At 37.9% G+C, this 12051-nt stretch overlaps 1 protein-coding gene across 1 annotated transcript in view; it reads left to right on the plus strand.

Annotated features, from left to right (window-relative positions):
* LOC126088352 (cilia- and flagella-associated protein 161-like) overlaps positions 1-12051 on the plus strand; it is a 122515-nt gene that overhangs the window by 85012 nt on the left and 25452 nt on the right. Inside the window, exon 3 of the mRNA XM_049906489.1 lies at positions 6074-6161. Coding sequence (XP_049762446.1) covers positions 6074-6161 — 88 coding nt within the window. The remainder of the gene's footprint in view (positions 1-6073; positions 6162-12051) is intronic.

The following is a 12051-nucleotide window of genomic DNA, read 5'->3' on the forward strand; positions in this document are numbered from 1 at the left end:
GTACACTCATCTGGCAGACTTCAGACTATTATCATTTTCGTAGGAATTTAATGCTGTTGGCCGAAAGGTAGTTTGCAATCTCCTACCACTGGAACAGCTTTCTTACTCTACGATTTAAAGAAAAGATGCCCCATCGATATCCAGATCACTCAACGCATAGCGCTGGATTATTTAGACGTGGATGGAGATGGGCATCGGCCTGTCCATATTGAGGAAAGTGAGTTAAAGTAATCAGGGAAAATTAGATTACTATTCGAACCGCGCACCTTAGAAGTGGAGATCATCATATAGTATTGAGCTGCGAATAATATAAAGTCTAAATAAATAAGAAAACAATTGATAATAAAAATAAACAAACTATGCCCTTAAAATATCGGATCCATTGCGCAACTCTGGATTGATGTCATTAAGGCAACGGGGGATTTTTTTTCCTTTTTCTGGAGCCACAGTGATGTAAAATTTTAGAGAAGATATTTCCGCTATTTGACTGCATGTAATGTGTTTATTTCATTATTCAGATTTCGGCCTTAGGCCTTTTTTAACTGTTACAACGTCAAATCCACCGACACAAATCGGACAATTTTTGACATTGTAACACTTGGATATGGCCTAAGGCCGCAATCTAGATAGTGAAATAAACGCATTATGTACAGTCAAATGGCGGAAATATCTTTTCAAAAATTTAAGGCATTTGCTATAGATTTGCTGTTGTTATGAAGAGAAAAAGAAGACTGCACAGGATAGACTAGTGTGGAGAGCTGCATCAAACCAGTCTTTGGACTGAAGCTCACAAAGGATCTCAGTATTTCTGAGGGAATGTCATATGCTCCAGAGCCTTATTTTGATTCCTTTGGATACTGGTTTCACTGGGGAAATGTTTATAGGTTAGAATGAGAATTCAAGCAACCTGTTGTGAAATAAGTTAAAATACATTAAGAGCCCCACAAAATGCATAAGAATGCACAGAAAAGTAAGATTAGCTTATTTCATCAGTATATTAGCAATTGAGTAATAACTAGAAGAGCTTCGTATCTGTTTAGAAAATTTAGAGAACTTGAAAAAGATGGACATCTGGTGCCTATCTGAACATTACATAACCACTGGAGTTGAAAACTTAAATATTTAAGATTACACTCTAGCATATTACTCAAGTAGAACTGATATGTGAAAAGGAGAAGTTTTTACATATATTAAGATAGAACACAAATTCAAAAACTTCGAGACAAGTAGATTTTTTAGTGATCAGCACATAATAATGTGTGCTTGTGAATTAATAATGAAAAATACTTTTAATTGTAACTGTGTAGATCCCCACTGGGAAATTATCAACTGTTTAATAGAGATATGGGATTCTTACTACACTATTAAGCTATCTGTCAGACAGGAGCAAGCAGTTAATAGTATGTGGTGATTTCAGTGTAGTTTTTCTAAAGGACTGTTATAGAAAAAATGATCTGGAAACCTTATTTTGATCCTGAAATTTGATCTCAGTAACTTACTTTTCAACATATGTGTATAAAGACAGTAGGACCCTAATTGATAATCTTTTCTTTGATGAAGCTCAAAGCAAGGAAAAAACAACTGTATTCCTAGTAACAAAAGCTTTCTCTCTGTGATCATGATGCTTAGTTAGGATAAGTAAGATAGTGGTTAGAACCTGTCCTTAGTGGAAACCAATAGAATAATTAATGACTTCAGAACAGGTGTTTTTAAGAGTACATAAAATTTAATCTATTCTATGATAAATTCACATCATCATTTGAAAATAGCTGCCTGCATAAGCTAATCAGAAAGGACATCAAACTGCCATGTAAAAAACCATGTTTCACTTGATGGATTAAAGTATGTGAAAAGAAAAGGGGAAAACAAGTAGAGATCCTGCAGTAATTGCACATTACAAAAACTGCTCAAATAGTAGGAAAAATTATTGTAAAAAAAATCAAACAACATGCATATTATATCAGAAATCAATAACAACAACAGACTTAAGGCTATGTGGAATGAACTGAAAGACAGGACAACAGGCCTCAGACAAGATAACATCACTATTGACTCAAATGGAATGGATGTAAATGATCAGTCCCTACATTTAGTAGAAAATATACAGATAAACAGTTCAAGAGAAAGTCACAGCAGTATGTTGAAAAAGCAACTCTCATAAAATTTAATCATATGAATGTATCACCAATATCTACTTCCAAAATTAAGATAATTGTATATTCTCTCAACACTGAAAGCTCATTTGAATTTGATGGTGTTGTTACCATGCAATAAGGCCTGTTTTGTGTGAAATACGATAAAAAAAGGCCATGCACCACAAAGGAATTATTCAAACGGAATGGAAATTGGTAGATTTGATGTACATTTATTGACAAACAAATGATTACAATTTCAGAAAGGTTGGATGATTTATATTAAGAGGATGAGCTTCACAAATGAAACAAGTCAGTAATACTTTGGTCTACCCCTGCCCCTTCTGCAAGCAGGTATTTGGCTTGGCATTGACTGATAGAGTTTTTGGATTTCCTTCTGAGGGATATCAAACCAAATTCTGTCCAGTTGGTATAATTCTGAGCTGGTTGGCCCTGCCCATAATGCTCCAAACATTCTCAATTCTGGAGAGATCCGGCTACCTTGCTGGCCAAGGCAGGATTTGGCAAGCATAAAGATGAGCTGTAGAAATTGTTTCCATGTGCAGTCATGCATTATCTTGCTGATATGTAAGCCCAGGATAACTTACCGTGAAGGGCAACAAGACAAGGAGTGGAATATTATCAATTTACCACTGTGCTTTAAGGGTGTTACAGATGGCAACCAATGGGGTCCTGCTATGAAATGAAATGGCATCCCCGACCATCACTCCTAGTTGTCAGGCTGTATTGAGGCCAACAGTCAGATTGGTATCCGACTGCTCTCTGTGGCATCTCCAGACATGTCTTTGGCCAGGAATCTCATTGACTGAAGTAAAAATACCTTCAATGATGAGGCCTGCTTCAAACTGAGCTCCAGTGAACAGCAAAGGTATGTGTTTGGCAATGCCTCAGACAGCAGTGGGGTACAAACCTGACTGTCGTCCATCATATGGCCTGACAACCAGGACTGATGGTCTGGGCTGCAATTCCATTTCATGGCAGGAACACTTTGGTTGTCCCCCATGGTATTTTTACAGCATAGCAGTACATTAACAATATTCTGTCATGGCAAGCCATCCTAGGCTTGATTTCAGCAAGATAATGTCCATCTGCACACAGTAAGAGTTTCTACTACTTGTCTTCATGTTTGCCAAATGCTACCTTGATCAGCAAGGTCACAGGAACTCTCCCTGATTGTGATCATTTGGAGTATAATGGGGATGGCCCTCAAATCAGCTTGGTATTTTGACGGTATAACATGCCATTTGGACATAATTCAGCACAATACCCCTTTGGGAGGGCATCCAAGAACTCTATCAATCATTGTCAAACTGTATAACTGTAATCAATTATTTGTCTGTAAATGTACCTCACATCTAACGATTTCCATCCTATCTGAATAATTGTTTTGTGGTTTATCATGGGTATTTTTTTAAGAGTGTATATGATGCATCACCAATAACGCATTTTTTCAGAGAGATTGAAATATGCGATTGTTAAACCCCTCTGTAAGAAAGGTGATAGGAGATATGCCAATAACTATTGACCTGTTACACAACAATTTAAGGAGGTAATGCATTATAGAATAGTATCACACATGAACAACAATAATATCCTCAGTTAAACACAGTTTGGATGTCAGAAGAATTGCTCAACTAAGAATGCCATTTGTGTGTTCTGTCACCAAATTTTACAAGCACTAAATAATAAAATACCACCAGCTGGATTTTCTGCAACCTGTCTAAGGTAATTGACTGTGAATCACAGTATTCTCCTAGATAAACTGAGCTTTTATGCAATTGATGTAGCCAACCAATGGACAGTGTCCTATCTAACCAGAAGAATGTAGGCTGTTTTACCTAGTGATTCAACCGTTGTTGAAATCTTCTATGGGTTCCTCAAGACTCAGTGTTAGAGCTACTATTGTTCCTCATGTATGTGTACCATCTACCAAATAATATACAACAGGAGAAATTAGTTCTCATTGTGGATGACACTAGTATTGTAATCAATCCAAGCACTCATACAGCAACAGAAGAAGTGGTGAACAATATTTTTATAAGTATCATTGACTGGTTTTCTGTGAGTGGTCTCACTGTCAGTTTGAAAAAGACAGAACATATGCAGCTCTGCATATCTAGGGGTACTAAACCAGTGGTAATTGTAACACTTGGTGAGAAAATAAAAAATAGGGAAGAAGCCTAAAAATTTTTAAGTATCCATATTGATGAGAATTTAAACTGGAAATAAACACATTTTGGAACTCATAAAACAGCTTAGTTCAGCCACATTTGCACTTAGAATCATTGCAAATCTTGGGGAAAGATAAATTAGTTATTTTACAGATACTGGGTATTTTCATTCAACAATTTCATGTAAAATAATGTTCTGAGAGATAACTCATCTTTAAGAAAGAAAGTCTTTATTCTTCATTGCTCAGAAGTGTACTCTAATTACAATCTGTGGTACTCACCCATGGTCATCCTGTAGACATAAGGAGTCCGTGGAAAATGAAATTAACTAACTAGCTAACTTAGGACTTGTATTGTATTGTATTGAACCGGGGACCTAGAAATGACAGAGAGGCTTTGTCCAGCTGTAGACCTCAGTGGTTCACAATCCCACAACAGGCCACAGCAGTCCACCCGCCCCACCACAAACCTAGGTTATTTTGCGGTTCGGCCCCCAGTGGACACCCCTCCTCTCCCCCTCCCCGGGGAACATCTCATACCAGACAAGTGTAATCCCAAATGTTTGCATAGTAGAGTAATTATGTTGCACGCATTGTGGAGACAGTGTTTGCACAGCAACTGTCGACATAGTGTAACTGAGGCGGACTAAGGGGAATCAGCCTACATTCACCGAGGCAGATGGGAAACCATCCACAAGCTTGCCGGCACACTGGAGCTTGACACTAATCCACCAGGTGGATTCATGCTGGCGACCGGCACGCCTTCCCACTTGGGAAGCAGCGCGTTAGAATGCGTGACTAGCCGGGCAGGCTAACTTAGGTCTTAGTGTAGACCTTTTTACGTTGCACATTTTTGGCCTTTCTGTTAGAATATTTTACTGCATGACAGCATCTGGGGTGTTTATTTTCCTCTGAAATAACCTTTGAAATGATTTTGCAGTACTAGCTCCATAAAAACACCACTCTCATTGTAGTTAAACAAATGCTGTTCATCAGGTAGAGTACAGCTGTGTTCTCTATGATGGTATCATTTTATGTAGTGTTTGTCACCCAACTCATGGCAGTACCAGCTAATCTACAGCTAGTTTAGTTTGTTGGGCAGTTGTGTTTTCCATGGAATCACTTTAGGCAGTTATTCACTCTTAGATATGATGCTGCAAGCAAATCAAGTGTAACTATTCGAAGAAACTGAGTGGAATTAACTGTGATTTAATCAAGTCCCGTAACAGTGCATACTGTGTTTTTATTGTTACATTTTATGAAATATCTGTATGATAAAGAGTGCACTCAGCCATCTCTGTGAAAGTAAATTTAGCATTTGTAGGCTTGTGAAGTAAGGGAGGAGCAAAGCAGAGAATCATGTATGTATATTTGTGTATATGTATTTATTTTCCATGAATTACCCTCTTGAATATATATTGTTGCTGCACTTACATTAAGTGACTTTGTGCTGATAATGTTCATTACTGCATCTCTCTCTCTCTCTCTCTCTCTCTCTCTCTCTCTCTCTCTCTCTCTCTCTCTCTCATCCACACAGAACTTTGTGTTTAGTAGAGAAGGAGATGAGTAGTTGAAGAACTGAGATGCTTGAAAGGTCCACAGAATGAAGTATGAAAACAATTTTATTCTATGATGGACTCTTAGATACTTGGAAGCATCAAAGAACAACATTAATAATTGTAATACTAAATAGAACTGTAACTCTTTTCACAGCAGACAAAAAATACTTATTTTATGCTTTTCATTGCAGTGAACATGGAGATGACACCAGAAATGGTGAACCTGTCAAATTCAACCAAGACTTTGTTTTGTGTCCAGTTGAGAGCTACGGAAATCTGGTTGGTAAAAGATTATGTGAAATAAATGTTACTGAATTTTTATTTCAAATTAGTTAAGAGCCATGGCTTGTAGAATTAATTTCAGTTTTTTACTGGTATTGCTAATTTCTGGGGTGCAGAATAAATATGTGAATGTTGTTCTTGGAATAACAGAACTACATGAACTGCTTTTGAACTGCTTTGATCAGTTGTCATGCACTGCAAGGTTTAATTATATAATTCACCATCCAAGAACAAATGTGTACTAAATTATTTGCTCAGAATTTGAACTCAGATGCTTAAAAATGTGTAAGCCAGCTAACTGGATGTGTCAGGAGATATATTCCCCTCCCCAGTGTTTGTTAAGCCGTGGTTGAAAAGAACACATAGTACTAATTGGAGAATTATCATCTGGAATCGATGTATTTGTTAAATAACAGCATCTGTATCTTTGTAACACATTAATTTTTTACAATCATTGCTGGTCCTTGTTGCATGGTCTTGGTATCACTTACGTTCCATCCTATTTATACATTCTTCATGGTAACAGTGACTTGAAGACAGTCACCCGATGGCAGTTTTTCAGTTTTTGCAGCTTGTATCAGACAGTGATTGTAGATACTAATTGGTGATATTTTTATTGAGTTCTGATGTGAATTAAGATACATAAGTGCACTGTAGCTTTTTGTGATGATTCCTATTCAGTGTGTGCAATCCAGATTGAAAAGGTTAAGTTTTTATTTACTATTACTGTTCACTGATGTCTTCCCTTTTCTCATGTACACAGCCACCACCTTTGTGAATGTTGTTTTTAGTGTATCTAATACACTGATAGACTTCTTACAGTTAACCATATGCCAACAAGCTGCCCTTATTGGGCAAGGAGAGGCCCTCATTTTTCCCATGTATTCTAACTAATTGCACAAACAAGAGCAGTCAGATTAAGTTTCTTTACTACAGTAAATAATGATAATCAAAATACAGAGATGATCTTGTCATTATTTTTATAATCAACTCTGTACAATGTTGAAGTTTTACCAATAACTAGACCAACGTAGATGAACTACCATATCTATTTTTCTAGAAATTGGTGTTAACTTCTGGGACGAATAAAGTCCTGCAACTGTAACTGAACAGTGTTCTGTCAAATTCATGAAGAGACAGACTGGCTGTGTTGCTATACCATTAGTGTCAGAGATGGAAACTTGTTCCCCAACATACGCTCTGATTGCCCCACACTTCCCCCAGTGGGTTCACTAGAATTTTTGATACATTTTATTTTTATGTTGTTTGTTTATTAGTTCATTGTTAGCATTTGTAGCTGCCTATCTTTTTTATCTTTATTCCATCCATTTATTATACTTTATGTGTGTTAATTTTCCTCTTGAATTGTCTCCCTTTTCTATATCCACCTTGTTTCTCTTGGTATCTCTCACTTCCATCAAAGGCACAATGGTTGCTTCTGTACTACAACCTCCTCCTCTATCTAAAGTGTTTTACTTCATATTTGGCCTCAAATGGTGGGTGGCCCTTAATTTGGGGTTGGAGTGAACTGCAACCCTCCCCTTGTCCATCCTCCACTAACCTTTCGTTCTGTAGCTGAGAATGATATTATATATTGTGATGTGTTCATGTTGGCTGTACAAGGAATTGAGTTTCCTCTTTGTGAATTTAACAAAGTATTTAATGGAATGTTCCTTTTTATGTAGTTGAAATATGTCCAGCAGTAGTACTCCAAGTGACATTAATGAATACTGAAATGGAAGTACACTGACAGAAAAAAATCACAACACCAAAAAGGAGTAGTGTGACAAACAAAAGCTGGAAGATGATGTCTATTCCAGTTTCAGCTAGTTACATAAGAATGGCACTAGTAGCACCACTATGAGGATGCAAACCAGGTTTGCTTTAAATACATGCATTAGTGGTCATTAGCATTAGTTATCTTTGGGATTGGACATCTATGAGTTGATATTAGTCAAGAATGCTTTGTTTTTAAGGTGAAAAAGACACCATTACCAACACCTCATTGAGTTTGAATGAGATCATGTAGTAGGGCTGTGAGAAGATGGATGTTACTTCTGCAATATTGCAGAAAAACTTGGCGGGAGTGGAGCCACTGTACTTCATTGCTGGCAGTGGTGCTCATGAGAACATACAGTAATAAGAAGACGGGGATCTGGACAGTGACATGGCACTATGGAGAGGGAAGACCATCATGTTCGCCGTATGGCTCCAGTGCATCATATTGCAGCTGCAGCAGCAATTTGAGCAGCAGTTGGCACCACAGTGACCCAACTAACTGTTACAGATTGGTTACTTCAAGAACAGCTTGGAGCCAGACACCCTGTAGCGTGCACTCCACTGACTGCAAACCACTGCCATTTGTGGCTTCAGTGGTGTCAAGCGAGAGCTGTTGGAGGGCGGGGTGATGGTCTGCTGTGTTTTCTGATGAAAGCTGGTTCTGCCTCTGTGCCAGTGATAGACGTGTTTGTTAGCAGGAGGCCAGTTGAGGGTCTGCAACCGACCTGTCTGCAGTCGAGACACACTGGACCTACACATTGTGGAGTTATGGTCTGGGTGCAATTTTGTATGACAGCAAGAACACTTTCGCGGCTATCCCATGCAGCCTTACTGCAAATTTATTCGCTGATCTGGTGATTTGACTTGTTGTATTGCCATTTATGAATAGCACTCCCTGAGATGTTTCTCAACTGGATAACACTTTCCCACAGCCCGCTGTTGTAACCCACATGCTCTACACAGTGTCAGCATGTTGCCTTGGCCTGCTTGTTGCCTTGGCCTGCTTGATCACCAGATCTGACTCCAGTCGAGTGTGTTTGGGAAATCATTGGACAACTCCAGTGTCATCCACAACTAGCATTAACCATCTCTGTATTGACCGACTAAGTGCAACAGCCATGGAACTCCATCTCACAGACTGACATCTGGCACCTGTACAACACAATGCATGGACATTTACATGCTTGCAGTTACAATAGTTATTAATGTATCAGCATTTCAGATTTGCTGTGGCTTCCCTCGCATTTACATTAACCTGTGCTCTTGCAATGTTAATCACATAAATATGTTACCTAGACAAATGTATTCCCAAAATTCCTTTACCCCACATTAATTATTTTTTGGTGGTGCAATTTTTTCTGTCATTGTATTTGATGGCAACTAAAGCTTTTTTCATTTATGAGTTACCATATGCCATCTCCGTAATGAAGGATGCAGTCCACAAAACCTTCAGTATTCACTAGGACCTACTGCAACAACTGAACTGTCAGTCATTAAAAATGTTTGCAGAATTTATTTAACAAGACCGGTCTAGAAGGACAATTTCCTTATTCGCTTCCGAAACTAGAGAAGGAGCACAAATCTTAAAAAAGTTTCACAGCTTTGGTCTTACTCACCAGCTGTATGTGAAAGAATATCTAGTGTATGATTAAAAACTTGTATGTTTGGATTCTGGAAACAAGGAATCTTCTGAGTATTACTGGATTGTCCAGTCACTGCTTGGTAGACCAATTTCATATTAATTAAAGATACAATATTTTCAAAATTTTGTACATGGCTGCACGTTCAGAGACTGCGAATAGTTACAATTGGAAAAAAAAGGGTCACTATTTTTAATGAATTAACCAGGTTTCAACACTGCTAGGAGTGTCTTCTTCAGAATTTAAATCAAAGAATGGTCTATAACATGGTCACAGAATTATGACTAGTCCATTTGCAACCTGTAACCGTGTAAGTAATGAGCAGCACTTAGTGGCTCTCCATCACATTTTTTTATCTTAAATATCTTTGTGACTAATGCCCTTTTGGCATATTTATTATTTTATAAATGACATATAAGTACTGCCAGTCTTTCACGATGATTCGGTACTTATACTCTGTATCATATGTTTTTAGTCATAATTCTGTGACTATATTATAGATCATTCTTTGATTTAAAATCTGAGGAAGACACTCCAAGCAGTGCTGAAATCCAGTTAATTCATTAAAAATAGTGACCGAGGGCTATTTTCTTTCAATCAATACAATATTTTATTTGTTTTTTGTTCTTGGCTTAATGCCCAGGGACAACGAGTGTGTGAGTTGTACAACTTGGATTCTAATAGTCCTCTTTCAGTTTGCCTACCACCTCCTCCGCATGCTGAGCAGCAGTCGATCCTATTTCATATTGTTGATTTTTTGTAACATTAATTTAACAAATAAATGTTTGATGGTATATCTTTTATTTAAAGAGAGGAATTCTTGGCATTTCTGGGGATGTGTTCACAATTTAAAAGCTGAAGAGATAGGTGTTGTGCTTTTCAAGTGCTATGTGCTTCTTGTACCAGAAGTGAAGTGTTGTGTCAAGAAACTGGTTAATTGGCGAGTGATTTATTTCAGTTTGCCCGTGTTTTATCAATCAGCAAATAATTGTTAGTCAACAAAAACTTGGGTGACAGGTGCTGTAAGTTATCCATTGCACTGTAGTCCACTGTTTGTTTAGAAATATACTTGTTGTTAGTTTCCACATGTGCTTACATGCCTGTTCATGTGCATTTGTAAGTTCATCATTGAAGTGATATGACTCTTTTGGGTACACTTTCAGGTGGCTTTCACTGATTTGTTTTCATGTTAGCATGTACTCAACTTAATTGCCAAGGTCACTTTTGCTTGCTTGTGTGGTGGCATTACACTTGTAGGTAACCAGTCCAAATACTGATGGCAAAAAGATTTTTATCACAAGCATTTGGGAGATAAGGGGAGAATAAATGGCACCATAAAATTCCTGTGTAGCAGCCATTGTGCAAATGTCCTGGGTATAGTCCCAAACATCTTTGCAGTATCTCATGGACTGAAGGCATGTAACATGGTTTATGGCGGTGCACTTGTTGGATGAGTCGCCCTTGGATGGTAATGGAGACATTTTGGGTATGACCTGCCAGATTCACTTCTCTCTTCTCTTTCCTCCTCCTCCTCCTGCTCCTCGTCATCATCATCATCATCATCATCATCATTAACAACAACAACAACAACAATAACCACACAAACATGACACTACATTGTATACAGACTCATTACACCAACTACATGAAAGAGTTACAGCTAACACACCAATATAGCTAGCTGCCAAAATGAAGTAAAGAGGGGGCAATGTATGTGAAATGTCAGGGGATCCCCCAGGATGAGGAAATAACTAAATGGACATGCGTAAGCTGCCGGCCATTTGTCACAGGTCATTTCTTACTTCACAAAACAACAATCTTTTATTGCACAGGTACCAAAAACACTAATAAAACACAAATGATTCAGGTAATTATTCCAAAATCCCTTCAGTTGAACCAATAGATGATTAATCAGTTAATTTAAATGAATAAAATGTACCCTTTTAGGAAGGACTAACAAGCACATAGTATAATCAAGTTCATCTCAAACATGCACTTAGAGCTGGGCAAACAATGACAATTTGAACATTTGGTTGGCCAAACAAGTGCTTAACATTAATGAACATACTTACAAAAAGTGTAGTAGCATAAATTCTTCAAGTCTGGTATCAACACAGATACCCAATATTTGATCAATCAAAGAAGCCCCTTGGGCATATTCAAGATACAGCTGTGGAAAAATAATAAACTACGATTTAACAATCTGAGAATTACACCAATATTGAAACTATTATGTTAAAAGCCAAACTTCAGACAGGGAAAACATGGAGGGGATAGATATGTCAGGCCAGGTCAGAGTAAGATGGTTTAGAATAACAAGCACTGCTGATTAAATTAACACCCGATTGCTACAAGATAGAAACTCAACTTATGAGGGATGCCATAGCAAATCAGGAGCCCATAATGTCTCGGAGGCTACAGTGAGACAGAAAGCGACACACCACCCACCCGCATGTACACAGCCGGTG

This window comes from Schistocerca cancellata, chromosome 6, assembly GCF_023864275.1.
Source record: "Schistocerca cancellata isolate TAMUIC-IGC-003103 chromosome 6, iqSchCanc2.1, whole genome shotgun sequence".
NCBI classification, from domain to species: domain Eukaryota; kingdom Metazoa; phylum Arthropoda; class Insecta; order Orthoptera; family Acrididae; genus Schistocerca; species Schistocerca cancellata.